General features: G+C 38.3%; 1 protein-coding gene across 6 annotated transcripts in view; it reads right to left on the minus strand.

The window, feature by feature from the left end:
• Positions 1 to 19,047, minus strand: part of chn2 (chimerin 2) — a 517,847-nt gene that overhangs the window by 33,797 nt on the left and 465,003 nt on the right. For all 6 annotated transcript variants that reach the window (XM_039736389.1, XM_039736390.1, XM_039736388.1 and 3 more), the window contains one exon: positions 5,315 to 5,399. In XM_039736389.1, the coding sequence (XP_039592323.1) occupies positions 5,315 to 5,399 (85 nt within the window). The remainder of the gene's footprint in view (positions 1 to 5,314; positions 5,400 to 19,047) is intronic.

Genomic DNA, 19,047 nt, shown 5'->3' on the forward strand with positions numbered 1-19,047 from the left:
TGTGACACTGTAGTTAGGATAGAGTGGGTTGGATAATGAATGGATAGACTATGCTAAGCAAAAGAAATTCTTGTCATGCTAAAAGAAGAATTACACAAGTCGTCTTGTTATTGCAACATCTAACAATCCATCAAGTAGTGAGAGAGACAGGGTGACAGATCCGCTCCTGGTACATATGTAGTTGTGAATGGGAATGAAAGTAAACCTGGATGGAGGAATAAAATATCCCATTGAACTGGACATCTCACAATGGGGAGTCAGGAAGTGAGCAAGACAAAGGGGAAAGGAGGAAGAGGCAGGACATGGAGAAAGGTAGGGGATGTGGCGGGAAGAGTGTTTAACAGCACAGTACACAAATCTAATAAAGCTACTAGCACATATAATTTTTGATCATGAAAGATCAATATGTTCTAACACACGTCTTGCTCTTTTTGGCCACTTAGCTATATGTTCTTTTCAGGAGGGCAAATCAGGATTACATCACCAGGAAGAACAAAGCACATGACTAGAAAGATAACATACTCTACTAATCATATATATTATATAACTTAACTAAGAGAGAATGAATTTGCTTCTTATTCAGCCATGCTACATGCTACTAGAGGAGATTTTAGGTGACTCTCTTGGAAAAAAAACCTGAAGAACTAGTCAGTAGGCAGGGATGTGGAACGGCACTGACTGACAGGTCTTTACAGCAGCACTAATAGACAGTTCACTGTAGGATATTCTCACTCACACACCCACACCCCCTCACACAAGACTACCAGTCAACCTACTATAATATAAGGATGTGGGAATAAAATCAGAGTAACTGGTGAAAGCCCATACAAACATGAGGAGAATGGGAAAATTCTGCGCAAACAATGCCTTGACTGAGATTTAGCTCCATAATCCTGGAGCTATGAGGTAGCCCTGCCAATCCCTGCTCTGTGTTTCCATGTTGACATTATGCATGTGTTACCAAACATACGTAATCTTATTCAGCATAATTAGGAACAAGAGCCTATCCCAGCAGCACAGATCACAATGTAGGAAAACAGCCAGAGGTAATGCCAGTCTGTTGCAGAGGGAACATCCACAAGTCAAAGGGAGAACATGCAAACTCTACTCAGACAGCAAATGTGCACAGGATTTAAACCAAGGATGCTGGATCCCTCAGCTAGCAGAGCTAGTAATCTCTGTGCCAACAGTACAAATGGGCGATGCAAGCAATATTAAAAAAAATACTTTGTGAAAAGAAATGTTATATATAAGATGCACTTCAATAATTAACAAATTAGTCCTAAAATCTCCTGTCAGTGACGAGGGTGTGCTAATACAGAATTTGTATTATTAATAATAAAAATGGTGTCTTCATTCCTAACTCCAACACTGTACAGGACTCCATTTCACACCACATATCACATCAACAAGAGATTCTGTTCAGTTTATTGTAGTGCACATTCAACATATAAATATCTATTTCCTAAATGCCACAAAATATCATATTTTAGCTGTAACAATACAAACAAAGAATCCAAGCTTTCTGGTGTTTTATTGTATAATGTGATCGCAGTTTTTGCAAACAATGGATTTTAAACTTATTTATAAAGACATGCAGACAACATGAGGAAAACCACCAAGAAAGCCGAAAGGACCAGCACCTTCATTGTATTAATTCGAATTAAAAAGCTGTGAAATGTCTATGCTAAGATGAAATTTGATTTAGTCTCCCCAATTTTCCTTATAGCCTTCATTGTTTCCATTTTTGCAGCTGTTTAATTCATTTGCAATGGAAAAATAAATGTTTCCCAGGGATGAAAAGTAAAGGCTAGTCAACTGCAAAGTTTTGAAGCATTTTCGGTACTAATAGCCACTGTACAGTATCGTGCTCAGCAGTTGGCCCTCTACAGTTGCTGTATAATCACACAACGGCCACTGCACATTTTCAGAAGAAGAATAAGATATTGTCATGTACACACACCGCTTAGTCATTGTTTTGTGCTTGTGTACTTTTTCCTCTCCCATCTTATTTTGAACACAACAGCCATTCAATTCAGTACACCGCATCTGTAAATATTGCGACAGTCAAGACATAACCCAGGCAGCAAAATACAGTAGAATATTTTGTGACAAGAAAAAAGTGGCTCAATGTACAATATAAGGAAGAGCTTTGGTTTTACTCTTTTAACAGTTCTACATCCAAACCCTGTAATGTTTTAAGCTGTCAAAATAAGGATGCAATGAATACCACCAAAAAGAATATTTTACTAAAGTGATTTGCTACCTGTGTTAGACCCTGAGCAATTAGAGCAACCTTTTAAAATAATATAAATGTTACTGTAAGTACTTGAACAGATTTAGAGGATATCATTTGTAAAGCTTACCTAAAAACTATCCATTAACCTCCCAAGGCCATAAATCCAGTGCAGGCTGGCATGAGCTTGAAAAGAAAATGAGACTTTTGACTTGTATCTTACTGTCTGTAAATCACTTGTTTTCACATGACCCACTATGGAGGCAAAGCATAATAACCAAATGTTCCTCCATTATTCACTGACCTAGGAAATTTTATTTCCTTTTATCTTTAGCTGAAAAATATAACGTCCCCGAATGCACCAATGTATAACTCAGATATTAAATTTTGGGGATGTACAGTATAAACATAAAAAAGAATCTGTAATCTATGATCAAAATTGTATGGAAACGTTAGGTGAACCTACAACAATTGTCAGAGGAACTTAAATCAATAGCAGTGTTTGCAAAGAGAGCCAGGCAGGGAGGTCTAAGGTCTAGCGGGTAGAATGCCTGTATTTAAACTAAAAGCGTACAGGGTTATGTAAATCCTCAGCACATTATTTGATTCTGCAAAAGTCACTTACTACACCAGCACTCATAACGTAGTTAACAAATATGTCTAGTACATCTATGAAAATGTGCCTGTAACACTTCTTGCCATGCTCCTCTCTGTGAAAGGAGTTCTATAGAACGAAATGTGGCTGATTAAAATCTTTGGAATAAAGGCACCCATAGTTTATAAAACTGGTCTACAGTCCTCTGCAAATAGTTAAGAATTTTTTCATGAAATAAATAGTCCAATTATCTTGATCTTTCAATTTGATTAGACAGCATCGCTGTGAGTTATTAAACCCCACCAATATTAATAAAAATGGATCATTATGCTAGCGAAATCCAATGCCAGTTTTGGGGTTACAATCCTAGGTCACCATCCAGCTATATCACCTGGCATGTTCTTTTTCGTCTGTCACATAAATGCCATGTCCAAACTGATTTGTGCCATTTGATCCAAGGCCGGGATAAATTCAGAAATAGTCCCAGTAACTGCATGCAGAAATGCTGCTCTTGAGCTCACGGTCATTAAATCTTAGCTTCTGAGACAATTTGACAGCCATTGGCCTTTGTCTGCTACCGACACTTGATAGGACTGAAAGCATCATTACCCTAAAACATCCTCTTAGATTACAATGGAAAGAATAAGAAGTATTTATTTCGACCCTACGGCAAAGAATCTATTGTAGTACAGCCTCAAAAGGTTTAATAGAATTTTTATTTAATGTAAAACACCTGTGGTTTTGCACTAAAGACTCAAATAGCTCTTTATTTCTATATTTTAGTGGTGTTTGAAACATATTATTATTAAGGGAGCAAGATTTATGCCAATATAAAAAGGAGGCTAAAGAGCTTCCTTATCTGAAAGAAGCAAGCTACTGCATTTTTAAAGACTACCCAAATATTATCATTGCTTTCTAATTTAACTGCCATTTTGTAGCTCTTTTCGTCAGTCCTTACCAGTCTGATATGTGGTATATCAGTGATAGTGCGACGGTGGTAGGGATTCCTGAAGGTTTTTTTGCTTGTTTCTGTTTGATGTGTTAATGATGGTGGTACTACAACAAGCAGACTGGGACAAATCCTGGAGCATAATGGAAAGGTCTATAGGTATAAAGTAACCTGTACTTGTCTGATTTTTGTCTTGATTTATACAAACCTGTGAACAGCTGGACATTCGCATATTTCCTTCCAAGGCCTTGGACTATCTTAATTTGTGTACATGTAACCCAAAAATGTATGTGATACTTGACCAAGTTGGTGTTCCCACGTGTAACGGTGTGGTAAGAGAAGGCCATAGAGGAGCATTTACTGACCACTGTTTCCAGGAAAGGATTTCAGTGATGAAAATGAATGGAGGAATAATCAGAGCGTGCATGACCGCTACTCCACCCGGTATTATTAAAGAGTTCCTTTACATTTTGATTGGCTACGAGACCTAAACGCCTAAGAAAGCGGTTTACATCTCTAGACTTGTTTCAGGTATAATGAAAATTTGATATCAACTGAAAATACAGTCCCACATCTATTACATTTTTACAAAAAACCTTTTACACTCTGTGGTTGATCTATACTTTTTTCTCCTTTGCTTCCATTTGCTTTTTTTCCATACTCTTCCATGAAGGAGACTTTGGCACTACTGGTATGTGGGCTTGCAATGCTGGCTTAATAAGAGTTAAGCATCCATTCCCCAAAACCTGTCTGCTTCACTGAAGCATCACAAATTTGCGGAGCTCATTATAATAGCATTGGTCCCTAAGCACAAGCCCAGAATCACAGTCAGTTATACCGAGCAAATTTAGAATTGCTAATTAACCTAAATGCAAGTCTTCTAGATATAGAAAAGGCTTGATGCTTTTCTCCCAGCCTGCACCACTTACTGCCTTCTGGACAGTTTATTGCTTATATGTAGAATAGCTGACAACAAAACAGGACAATTAAAAGTAATCAAACAAGCAATATGGCAGATGCAGGAATTAAATCCTTGAGAAAGAACATATGTTGGGCGTCTTTACGTTTTATGTTGGTCTCAATTTCTCAGACATCTCAAACACCTTTATTCACCATACTAGCCAGGATTCAAACCCAGTCTCCTGCAACTGGGCTCAAATGGCAGCTCACTTACTATCTGTGGAGCTTGCAGAAATGGACTGGGATATGGGAAATAAGAAGAAAATACACAAAAATGCAGGGATCAAATGCAAACTGCACAAAGACAAGGGGGAAGAGAACTGAACCCAGACCCTCAAGCTGTTAGGCAGTAGTGCCAACCACTGTGCCAATCCTCAATCCTCTATTCAATTCAATGAAAATAGAATAATTAGTTCTGCACATCTTTCTATCATAACTTGGATCTGAATTTATTTTGATGTTGTATGACACACTCCATTACAAATTATGAAATTATATTTGAATTGTTTTGATTTAAAAAGCCATGTTTTAAATATTGTAGAAAGTCCTACAGCATAAAGATAAAAACTGTTACCTGAACATCTGACTCCCTGAGCGATGAGCCCCCACATGAAATTAGCACAGTACTCGCACCAGTGAGGGCCTCTGAATGTTTGGACCTGGGAGACAAGAGAGAAGAATAAAAATAAATAAAGATGGGAGGCCCTGGGACAGATGGCCCAACAGATGGAGCTCACAAAGGCCTAGGAAAAACAATCCACTCAGCAGGAAGCTCCTTTCTGAGCACATCAGACGGCTTGTATGTCCTTTTGTAGTAGAACAGTGATGTCTCTGAAAATGACACAACTGCAAAGTTTACAAATCCCAAGGAGAGAAATAAAAACACATCACCTATGCAGAAACAATTTAAGATGCTTTATAAGAGAATTTAATTTTCTGGGAAAAAGGGAAATGAAGTGTTGTGCACTTATCTAATGTGAGATACCTGGAACAAAAACTGGCCATACTCTTCATGTAAAACAGATTAGAGTTCACAGTATACGTGATAAAAAAACAAACAAAAAAATGTTTATGGTCAAATTGACAATATTATAAATTGTAAGATTTCTAAGCTAATTTGGGTTCACGGGGAGCTGGCAGAATGAGGGGGGGAATGGAAGAAAATCACCTTGATTGGTTTCAGTAAAAGGCTCAAATAAGTTAAAATATGTTGGGATGCATACAGCATGTCTTAAAACTCATTTCTTCTTAAACACCCAGAGTCCCCAAAACACAGGTTAACAGAGATATTAGATAATGTACTTAATTCTTTGTACCAAACACCCACTTTAAAAATATTTACTAAACAACTGGCAAAAAACAAAAAACAAAAAAAAAAACACATAACAGAGATTCTGTTACTAGAAACAATTTAAGGACAGGAGGAAAAGGTCTGACAAGGTCTAATTGGCCGAAGATTAGGGTTAATGCTGTGTTTCCAAAAACGAACTTCCAAAATGTGAAATCTTGGAGGCTTTCCATTTTTGTTAAACCAAAAGACAATTTTCTCACTTCTGACCGTGGAGAGTCAAAACATCATTTACAGTCCCTGCACTTGATTACAGGGCAACTTGATGTCTTTTATTTGTAAGAAATTGAAAATATTGCACTTTATAAATACGTTTAGTACATATTAACTTAAACATAAAATATTATCACTAACCCCAAAATGTGTATTGCAGAAGCAGACATAATGTGCTGAAATTACAGAAATGAACACTTTTTTTATTTTGAAATACCACAACATTACAATGGCAGTGTAGCATTCAGAAATATATAGAAATAATAACAGATAAAACCATTTATTTTAAAATAAATACAAAAGAAAAATAGAAATATAAGGGAAAAAATTGAATAAAAAAACAAAAAACTGAACCTCACCCACATTTCTAATTTGAGGTAATACTGAATGTCGCTTACCCACTGAGTTATTGAAGGTGGGTTGGGATTCTGCCAATTGAGCAAAATAAGTCTGTGTGCTAGTAGTATGGCATGGGCTACGACGGTCGACTTACTCCTATGTGCTTTAATGCCATCCGGGGGTACACCAGATACCACAGTTTATGGGTGAGGAGAGACTGCTACGGTGATGCTCTATGAGGAGTTTGTAACGATTTTGGTCCAAAATAATGTTAATTTAGTGCATTCCCAAAACATGGGAGCTAGTGATGCTGGCGCTGGGTGACAATGTCTGCAGGTTGAGTCTTGACTTGGGTACATTTGGGAAAACTTTAAATGAGATCAATTTGATCGATGAAAGACTTTTAGTTGAATTATGGAAAGCTTGTTGCATATAAAACTAGAGTGTGCTCTACGTATGGCTGAGTTCCACTCCTTTTCTGAGATGGCAATTGTAAGGACCCTTTACCATCACAGAAATGGGTACATTCTAGAGAACAATGAGTCTTGGTTATTAAGAGTCTCTTACAGAAAAATGGAATTTCTGATATTTGAGCAAAAAGAATAATAAGCAGTGAGAAATAATAATTTACAATGGGCTTGTCTTTCTTGCTCTAAGAGCACTGACCTTTTACACATTTTATACACTGCCAGGTGTGGGGTGAACTAAAGATACTGGGCTTAGGCTCACTGAATACCAAGTTAAGCACCACTGTTAATGGATAGAAGCTCCAAAATTATTATGGTGCTTACCCATCCTTATGAGTCTGTATCCTAGCTTTATGTTTCTGCTGCTGTATGCATGTGAATTTCCCCTTGGGATTAATAATGTTTATCTAATCTAATCAATAAAGGCAACAATACAATTTGACAAACATCTGCACAGTGGATGGCATAGTGGTTGGTGCTGCTGCTTCACAGGTCCAAGAAGTTCAGCGGGTGAAGCTGAATGTTCTTTCTATGTTAGTGTAGGATTTACTGACTTCTCCAGTTTTCCCAAAGAAGTTCGTGTTAGGTGGAATAATGAATCTACGCTGGCCGTGTGTGTGTGTGTGTGTGTGCGTATGAGTGGGCCTCATGATGTACTGGAAAATTCCGCAGTACTGCCTCACATGTTTGGACCACTGCTGACCAAATAGGCTTGAGCTCCTAAAGATGTGAATGTTAGTTTGATTGGTGAACACACTGACACAGTCCAAGTCTAGCTGCTGTTTCCCGTATGGTTCCTGCCTTGTGCCTGACACAGCAGGGTTAGGCTGTTTGTTACAAACGTGTGTTAAGAAAATGGATGTGTGGATGAAGGTGAAGACAAAGACAGTTACATATGCTCTCTTCAGAAACACCCCACTGAGCTACACTTTGTTTAATTAGAATCAGGCAAGGTAAATATAGAAAAAAACAAATCACTGCTAATCCGTTCTTTGAATATATTTCTCTATGGGAGTCATTAAATGGGTGGGAATAAATTAACACCCAAGTTGATCATTCCAGCCTTTGTAAATGTATTCTTTTTATTACAGCTTAAAGTATTAGGAATATTTCTTTATTCCTTACACGTCTGTTCGTCTATACAGTATGCTTTTCTGTGGTGCTCTACCTGTAGCATTCGACTTATCAGTACATTCATCCATTTTAAACCTTCTTATCAGTTTGTTTTTTTTTTACCGCAAATGAACAGACAAATCATACTTAAATAAAGCATAAAGCGACAAATCAGCTATTCAGAATAGATAACTGCAGTGCTAACTATTTGTGTTAAAAGACATGAAGAGACGACAGCTACATCCACAACTGAAAAATGTGAACAGCTAATTGAATCCAGGAGGAAACACAATCATGAAACAGAATATTTAAAAGACGAAACTGAAGAGTGGAGAGCTGACAAAAAACAAAACGGTCCATTTAGACCCTCAGTATGATGTGGCATTGAAGACAGCACCTCTCCAGAAAAAGTCCATTCAAGCACAGTCAGCATTTTAACATTGTGTTCAATGATTTGTGTAATATGGTATTCAGTCCACATTTTACTTTATTAAAATAATGGGTATAACTACCGTATATGTATTAGAATTTTTTGGGAAATATTCAAATCACTTTGCTGGGCTGGCACCCTGCCCAGGGCTTGTTTCCTGCCTTGCGCCCTGTGTTGGCTGGGATTGGCTCCAGCAGACCCACGTGACCCTGTAGTTAGGCTATAGCGGGTTGGATAATGGATGGATGGATGCATGGTATAGACTCTTGAAACTTTGGTTAACATTTTGTGGAAACGACGTTCAGCAGAAATTCAGAAATTCAGCCTGTGAGGTTAAATATGTAACAGCTCTGCACCTCTGGATGTTCAGTCTGCACTCATTCATCTCAGGCGTAGGCTTCAAGTTGGCTTCTAAATGTTACTAGACAACAGTTTTCACTGTCTGCCATTTATTTATGATTAAAAACAGTGACATTTTGACGTTAAGCTGCTCCTTTATGATTTTGGTTAATAGCCTGATAGACAAAGATTATTTGCTAAGGTTTTTACGTCACTTATAGACTTTAACAGATATTTTTTTGTTTTTACTACATTTACTTTCTCTTTTGAAAAGTGTACTATGATGCAGCCACCATTGTGCTTTACAGTAAGAATGGTGTTTTCAGGATGATGTGCTGTGTCACACTTGTGCCAGACGGACCATTTCACAATTTATCCAGTTAACAGTGGTCTTCATTCAGATTTTCTAAGCATCGAGAAACTATGATGATACTGTATGATTGATAGTGCCAGTAATAGTGCCTTTGGCAGCCTCTCCTCTCATATTACCTGAATACTATACTCCATTTCAGAAGATCTCCTTTTCAAGAAATATTTCGATCTCTGCTGTATTTTCTTTTAAAGAAGGATTCACTTTGGTTTATGGGAGTTTCAGTACCCTTTCTCTAATGTGTGCTTTTAATAAACCTTATTCTACATTTCCTTCAAACACTGCATTCATAATGTGGGGTTTGTTTGAAGATGAACTATTACTTGGACTTCCAAAAGTTGATGTCTTTAACCTGAAGACATCTGAAACATCTTGAGTGCACACATTCAGCTAACATCCAGGAACAGTCAGTATGTGTGACTCTTCATGTGTGTTCGAGCAAACGGGCCAAGTGAGAACTTACAGGGGCAGGTACTCCATGTTCTGATATCTTAGAAAAATCTGTTCAACTGTTTGCTTGAGCTTTCACAACCAATTGTAAAATAAAAATCCCAGTTACTTACTTAAATGTCTGCATTCTACCATAAAAAAATTATGACTACCCTTTTTCTAATTATTCCTATTACTATAACATCATTTTCTCAAATCTATTGAATCTTTTTTAGAAAAGGAGGGAGGGTGCCTATCTTGGCAGTACTTGGACCAGGTGCCTGTCTATTATTATTATTATTATTATTATTATTATTATTATTATTATTATTATTATTATTATGTTCAGTAGATGTTTTAGTCTTTATAAATATACTTTTCATAAGTTAAACTGTATTTTAAAAAGCACTTTGAACTGTTTGCAGTGAATTGAATTTATTGTTGTTATTACTAAAAAATGTGGAACAGCATTAAAAGAGGGGAATGTTTATAAGCCACAGTTTGATGTTTAGATTTTGTTAAATATATGCATGATGTTACTGCTCACATAAAGCATGCAGTCAAAAAATTCTAACAAAACTTGAATATACTATATGGGGAATAAATAGGGAATGTTAAGGTTCAATGGGAACACTCATGATGTTACACAGTTTCAATACAAAGGCTGGGGCGATTTTACCTGCCATCTACCAGCTACACTGTAGAGTATAACAAAACTGAAAAACTAGAGAACATGGATGGCATCATTTACAAGGTCCCAGCAGTCTTAGGCTGTCAGTGTCACTCAGAAGTTCAGTTCTTACAGGCTCAACAAACTCTTATTTATATACTGTAGCATCTTTCTATAGGGAACCCCATCACAACTGCGTCGTAGTTACTTACATATACATTTTTAACAGCCAGAGCACAGACAAGGCAAATGGCTGGCTCAGGGTGACATAGTGAATCATCCAGTCACCCATTTCCATATCTGCTTATCCAGTTTAGGGTAACAGGGAGGCAGTGTCAATCCAGGCAGCACTGGGTGCAAGGCAGGGTCTAATCCACTCACATAAGCTTCCACATTCATCCCTGGCCAAATCAGAATTACAAATTATCCTCATGTCTATGTCTTTAAGATGTCGCTAAAACAAATAATACAGACACAGGAAAACATGCAGTGTCTACATGGATAGGGAATGACAGAGCTTGGGTGGGCCAAAAAGAAGTACTACATTTCAAACATTTATTCTGCAAAAACACAACAAGATAAAATAAATTGCATTATGACACAAGGAAGGGTATACAAAACTGTGTTTTAAAAATGATGTCTTCAAGGTGGTGGCCATCATTAGTGATACACTCTTCGAGACGATTTCTGAATGCTCGCATGACTCATTCGGCCATTTCAAGGGGAATAGTGGTGATTTCATGGCAAACTCCAATTGGCAGAAGCAAGCCGAGGTGTCTTATGAAGCAAGGAAACCCACCTGAGTAAACCCAAACAGCTGTTATGCCAACTGTTGCAAACATTATGGTGTCCTGAAATGGAGGGCCAGGTAGAAAAAGTGTTGTCATTCTATATGGTGTGACCCAAATGTATGCAAATCCCCTTAAATGCAAGTCTGCAATGTGCACATTAATCGCAATGTCTGAATTATTTGATTTGTAATTTTAAACTTTGGAGCAGAGGGGTAAATAAAGGAAAAAGGGGTCTTTATCACATGGTACATGTTCAGATCTATGGAAGCAGCGCTCTAAGGGGAATCCTTCTGTGAAAGGGGTTTCCTTTCTTGCACCAAAAGATCAAAGTTACTTTCGTTGAGGAGGTGCAACTTATACTGCAATAGGAAATTGGAGGCACTTACACATACATACTTACTGTAGGAAAATAAAATGTACCCTAACAGTGATGCTGAAGGACACTTCAATCAAAAAGGAGGGACAGACGAGTCACAAATGTGAAGCACGGACCACATAGCTGTTCAGGGTCGAGTAATGTCAGAGACCAACAGCAGTGGCACGATGGAACAGTTAATAGCACTGCTGCCAAATATATCCAGCATTCTGGGTTTAAATCCTGGTAATCATACTGTTTGGAGTCCACACTTTCAAGCCATGTCTGTCTGGGTTTTGTTTCCACATCTCTAAAGACATACAATTTTGATCACCTGTTGACTCCATCTTGGCCATGTTGTTTGTTCCACTTACACCCTGAAAGCACTGGCATCCTGTTCAGGGCTGGTTTCTGCTTGTGCCTAATGACACAAGGATAGATTCCAGCCCCTTCTCTGCAACCCTAATTTGGGTTAAACCAGTCTGAGAAAATTATATTCTGCTGTGTGTGAAAGTGTCTCTACCAAATCTGGGGAGCCTCAGCAGCTCACCTCTAAATTCATCCTAAAAAAGAAGAAATTGCTCCAGTAGAGGAGTCAATTATTAGGGAGATGTGTAGCAGTGATCGGGTGTCTGGCAGTGTGTTACCTTTCTAGTGCAGGAGTATTAGGACCCTGGATTAAATCCTGCAGTGGACCAGCCCATATATGACATCAGTAACGGGTGGCTGCCAGTTCTGTAACACATACATCAATCGAAGAGCTACTATGTGTGGAAAGCTCACAGGAAGGGGAAGTTCTTTGAAATTCTGTATGTGCCACATGCTGGCCTACATAAGACTGGAAAGATCAGAACTTTAAACACATTTTTACAATCTTGGCCTGAATTAAGGTGCACAAGCTTATGGGGTGCTTCATTGCCTTTAGAAAGGCTTAACCAAGGGGGGCGGGGGAGTTGCATTTGAAGTAAAGGGGCGCTAATGCATTGGGCAGGTTTATGTGCAAGTCACTTTAAAATACGTGAAACAGGACAGCGAGCTTAGGACTAAATTCAGGAAATATATGAGACAGTAATAATAAATGTGCTAAAGTTAAAAACTTACTTTTAATAGTACAAACCTTCATAAAGGTGAAATTACTAACCAGCATTAGAAAGCAAGAAAGCACAAAAATGTAATGCCTGTAGTTAATAAATTCTTGTATGATGCTGTAACAAAGATCAGGTACACTTTTAGTGCCCACTGTGGCTCATTCCTACATGTTATCAGACTCAAGTCGCTATGTTCACAACCTTAGTATGAAGCAGACAGACAGCTGACTAAATCAACCAAGTTAGGGAAGAACTTTTGTGAATCAGACGGCTAACACCTTCTGCAGAGATCTGTGTCTTCACAGTATGGCAACCGGCTCACACTCTGAAACACCCTGAATGTATTACCTACCATTCATTTCAAAATGCTTTTGATAAGACACATCACCACCAACACACAAGAGGCAAGGGTTCAGAGTGTGATGTCTTAAATACATAAGAAAAAGTCCAGGAGTGACGAACTTTCTCTTAAATTAAGGAAGGAGAAAAAAATGGGGTCCCACGGAGCTGGAGTCATTACTTTCGTCTAGATAAAAACTAATATAAAAATGCGTATTATAAAAAGTACAGTAAATTAGTAGGGGGCAGTGAAATCCCAACAGATAGAACTGGAAGGAAAGATGAAATGTGAGGTGATATGTGGCAGATGAAACATATCATAAACAAAAGCAAAGATCTACATGTAGTACTCAAAAACAGAAGGAAATGAAGTAAAAAAATATTCACCTTAATAAATGGGTGTCTTTGTGTCTATCTGTGTGTCCGTCCAGTTGCTATGTTTCTGTCATTCCAACAAATGGCACAACACAAAACATTTGTAGTAGTAAAATGCCTCAGATTTTTATTCCAACAAATGGTGCTTTTCAAGCAGTATTTTATTACTACAAATGTTTGTTATTCGCAGTCTGTTGGAATGACAAATGCAATGCATTTTTTTGCTACACACATTACAAAATTCATTCCAAAAGATGGGGCACTGCAAATTAATGCTGATGTCTACTTTGATTATTAAGATTTCAATCTGTCTAATACAGGTAGCACAGCTTGAACATTAAGAAAAAGACCGAGGACTGCCATTGAACTTGTTACTATCCACAACCAGACACTGTATAGAAGACTAATGAGAAGGTAAGTAATATACTGTAGTGCCCCATTTGGGGATCAGAATTTATTTAAGTTGTATATTTTGGTTGTAAGTCCACATCTGAAGTATTGTCTGCAGTTTTGTCCTCATATCAGTGGAGCTGTGTGACAGCAGTGCTAACCATTGTGTCACTTTGCCTCTTCACCTCTACTGTCACTGCTACAATGCCATATTTCAAAAGCAAACCCCTGAACAAGATCACATTAAGCAAAATTGTTGGTAATGTAAAAATACACATGCCTTAACATAATGTATTTATGTGAAGAAATAAAAAAGACACCACTGTATTTGTTAATTGACAAAATAAATACAGAAATGGGGACAAGTCAGTTATATAAAAAACAGACTTGTTGGAAGCTGGGGACATAGTTTATGCTCATTCATCCAAAGAAATTGGATCTTTTCTGACTTTATTGTATTCTGAAAAATATCTTCCAGAGTGAATTTTGGATGGATTTCTCTAATTGCCGTATCATATAACACAGGTTTCTATTACATTTAAAAATCATTACAAGCTTTGTGGTCTACATTTCAACACATTTGTTTTATAAATGGAGTGAAATTACATGGGTGGCAAAAAATGTTTTACATAACTGTCTCTATTACTATTCTGAAAATTAAATTGGAGCAACAAAAGTGTGATCACATTGACAAACACTTCCCTGTAAATGAAATTGCTATCAGAGTAAAGGAAGAATTAAAATCAAAAATAATGATTTGATTGTAAAAAGAGCAACAGCATACCATTGTAGGCCACAATGTCAAATATAATGACTGCTCTAGAGAATTTAAGCAGACTTTTCTTTGTTTTGATTTTAGCTCACATCTTTAGCTTAACATTTTGCTAACTGAACGATGGGTATTTAGTTACAGTTTTATGTGTTTATTCTATCGTCTCTTTTTAAACTTGCCACTATTGTCATAACATAACATGCTCACAAGTTGTTTGAGGCTGGAGCCTGTCCTTGCAGCATTTGGTGCTGGTAGGAATAAACTTTGGATAGTGTGCCAATGCATTGCAAGGCCTACTCACCCACATGGGCTCAATGAGGAATTTCTGGTCAGTCTACATGGCATATCTATGGGGCTGTGGGAGGAAAAACTAGGTGTACCCAGAATTAAACCCACACTGACAACAACAACCAGGTGTAAGACTTGAACAGAGGATGCAGAGTCCATGTAGCAGCAGCAGCATCAGCACTAACCACTGCTCTACCATGCAGCATCTGCCATTGATATTGATGTACCATCATATGTTTAAATACATCATATCAGAGTAAGAGTCAGATTCTCAGATTTATATTTGTTCTGGATGCCTACTCTGTTAAAGCTGCACATTCTCCCAGTTTTGAAGAATTCCCCCAAGGCCAAAGACATCATGCAAGGTCAAAGGGCTGGACAACAGATCCATCCCTCCTATTTCTGGACCAGCTTTCTACACTTTAGGGCTGGGGGAGCATCAGGCACAGGGCAGGAAACAAAGCTGGATAGGATTGCAGCTGTTCACAAGGCACGTGTGCCCCCCAACACACACACACTGAGCATACTTAGAGCTGTCAGTTAAGTTATCAGGTGGATCTTGACAAAAAAACCCACATGGCCAGCGAGAGGATGGAGTGATAAGTCCAGAAACTACACTCAGGTCCCCCATGCTATGAGGCAACATGGTGGAGCACAACACCTCTTTGGAGCCCTACGTTTTACATTTTATATGTACATTTGACTTTCATTGCTTGAATGTTAGACATTGCTGGCCTTTAAATAATACACCCTGTTAGAAATGCACTCTGCAGTGCCTATCGCATAAACTCTGACTTCTTTCCTGCCTCTTTTTCATTAAGTATACAAGGCTTTCAAAAAATAAACTCCTTTAAAATGAAATTTAGCATTATTCAAAAATCAAGGTGGTTCCATGTCACCTAAATGGGTATGACATTTCTGAAGTTTGTGGGGACTACTGGGTTCAAATATAAATAATTTTGGGGATGGCGGCACAAATAAACTTTATCCGGGTAACACATAATTCTAAAAAAGCAGTCTGTTCAGGATGTCAGTGTTTTTGCCAGGCTCACTTGTACAACAACAATGTATTTCTTGTAAAGCCGAACATCACACAAGGAATGCCTTGATGGGCTTTAATAGGCCCTGCGTTTGGACAGGCCCCCAAGACTTGACTACTTAAGAAGACAAGAAAAACTCCCCAAAAACAAAACAACACTCATTTACAGTGGCCAGTCAGTCCAACGTGTTGTTTTGTAACAACAGTAAGGGGCTCCAACAACGACAAATGCAGACATACAGGATAAGTTTCTGCGCATACACTACTCCAACTCGAGCTATGACAGTTGAACCGTACTTTGTATAGGAAATAAGCTGAAGTGTCTGCTGTGAATAAACACAATTTCAGTGGCAGAGTATTCTGAATACTTGGTAACCAAAATCTCTGAGTTTCTTTTAAATGACACTAACCTTTGGCTTCATATTTTAAGGGACGTTCATCCGTGATAATGGATTGTACAAAGGGACTAAAAAATGATGGTGGCAATTTTAGTACAGGTCTGTCAATTAATTTAAGTGATGGCACGACAAGCATCAGTAGGTTTTTATTAAACACCTTTAACAAGTAATCTGTGAATTACTAACTTGGACCAACAGACAGAAAACAAGGAGGGTGTACAGGCATGCAATGGAAGTGTAAGTGAGCATCTAAAGTGCAGTCATGGGATAGAACGTGGTACATACTGTATGTGCCGTCTGCTTATGGAAGAATGAAATGGCCTAAAGAATAATGGACAGACAGTGAAGCTAATAAACTCCATCCCAAATGAGTAGCATATTATAAAATGTGCTTTTTTTGATGATTTAAGGTTTGAAATTTTGTTTTGATTTTAGCATTAAAAGTTCCAGATTTCTAGTAGTTATTTAAATCCACTATAAGGAGAATCAGACCTATACAATGTGGTTTTAATGGCAGTTTGGTCTCAAAGTGGTTCAGAGTGGACGAGGATCTGTTGGCAGAAGACCCAGGAGTAAGGTGTTGACAAAGGATCACCTGGCAGAGAGGAAGAGAGGACAGTGTGGTTCCAGAGGAGTGCAAAAGGGGGAGGGAGTGTTTTGCTAAGGCTTAATGATGTGCAAAAGTAGGCCCGCCACCACAGTGGTCTGTGTTGTAACATGCAGGCCCAGAGATGCATACACCTCTTTTATTTAATCATTATTATGTGTTTCAGCTCGTTTTGAATTATTTACCCCACTCTGTATTCATTTTTAGTTAATACGTCATCCCTTTTTCATTATCTGGGCCTCAGTCACAGAGACATAAAAGGGGTTGGAGCCATTTAAAAATGACGGGCCCACCAATAGCGTGTTTCTTCCTCATCACCCAGAAGAGCCAAAAAATAAGACTAGAGCTGCAATCTTGTTCTGACCACTTTTTAGCATACCTAATTATACATTTTGTGATAATCCATTTTCAGAGCTAATTTATTACATTAATTAAACCTGAGAAAAACAGAACATTAATTGTTCAGGGTGGAAGGCACATGCAGAGAAAGTATTGTGTAAATGATTACAATTTCTTGAGGGTCTATGATCACCTGTTTGTTTCATGAGAGGCATTAGCTTTCTATATTGCTGAATTAAAGAGACATACTCTTCTGATATTGCCTTGTCATGATGCCATCCATTGTATTCTTCTCATTTAAAAAGTGACATTGCTTTACAGTGTAACTAAATGGCGTCCCCAAGCAGAGCATTAGCATAAGTGCAGATCCCAGTTTTGGAGGTTATACTGGCTTAGAAGCATATGGCTGGTGTGGATGGTGGGGGGACTACTTCACATAACAAATGGGAGCTTACTTTTCCAACCGTACAATTAACATCAGGCTTTATTAGAAGAACTGCTGCTCATAGTGAGCAAACCTGAGTGGTGCTGAACTTGGCACTGCTGTCTCACCGCAGCTGCGGTTGGCTGGGTTCAAATCCCACCCAGTTACTCTCTGTGTGGAATTTTTACATTTCCCCTTCCCATATTCCAAAGATGTGCATATTAGGTTAACTAGTGAGTCCCAGTTGGTCCTGCATGTTTAGGTGTGTATGCAAGCTGTCAGCATCCATCCATCCATCTGCCTAACCTGCTTATCCAGTGCAGACACATGGGGAAGCTGTAGCCTGTCCCAGCAAGCATCAGACACATGGCAGGAACATTCCCTGTACCTTTCCCTCGTCTAGCACAATGCAAACATCCCCAGGCCAATTTAACAACACCAATTCACCCGCATGCCTTTTGCATTATGGGACGAAACTGGTTCACTTGGAAGAAAACCTATGAGGAAACTGGGAGAACATGCAAACTCCACACAGGACCTTTTGTGAGACTGCACTACCAGTGCACCACCATGCTGCTTGATTGGCAGCTTGCAGTGTGAAAATATCACAGAGTGGGTTGGAAAATAAGTGGATGGATGGACAATTAGCAATAATTAAACAAAAGGTCAACATCAGAGGTATCCTGTGAAAGAGCTGCGTCAAGATTTAAGGGTGCTTCACTAAAAACAGGCCTTAAAAAAAAGCAAATGCTACTCCACCAGCTTGTGAGCTCCATCTTTGACAAAGGTGACGCATGTGACTAAATAAATGATACTTTTCTTTCAAGTTACTGTCTACAAGAACACCTTCTGGACCAAAGCTTTTCACTCCATCATTACAATATGCTGAGGCCTGCTTATTGATTTATTTGTGGGGTCCTTAGTGTCAGTCATGGAGGACCACAGTGATTACTGTTATTTCGTTTAATCCAGTCTCTGAATTAGAAGCCAATTACTGCAGCTAATGCAACAGACTTTTTGGGCTTCATTTATATTTTGTCACTTGTCACAATGAAGTAACCTTAGTTACTTCTTTAACACTTAAAACAGCTGCCTTCCCAGTTTCTAATTACTTATTGTTTTCTTAACCATCTGCCAACTAACAATGAGAAACAAATGAAAAAGAAACAAACAGCTCTTCAGCTAACAGAGTTCCATTTACCTTGTGAGCGTTCAATGAACTGTTTAGAGGTAAAGACGAAGAAAATGCGAACAACCAAGAAGTGCCAACATGCCTCAGTCCACAATGTCTGATTGATGACCTTTGAAAGGCATTTACAATATAAGAAATGTATGTTAAAGCAGGATGGAGGTACTAAAAAACAACTGAATTAAATAAGAGAGC

The sequence above is a fragment of the Polypterus senegalus genome, chromosome 15 (genome assembly GCF_016835505.1).
Source record: "Polypterus senegalus isolate Bchr_013 chromosome 15, ASM1683550v1, whole genome shotgun sequence".
Taxonomy (NCBI): domain Eukaryota; kingdom Metazoa; phylum Chordata; class Cladistia; order Polypteriformes; family Polypteridae; genus Polypterus; species Polypterus senegalus.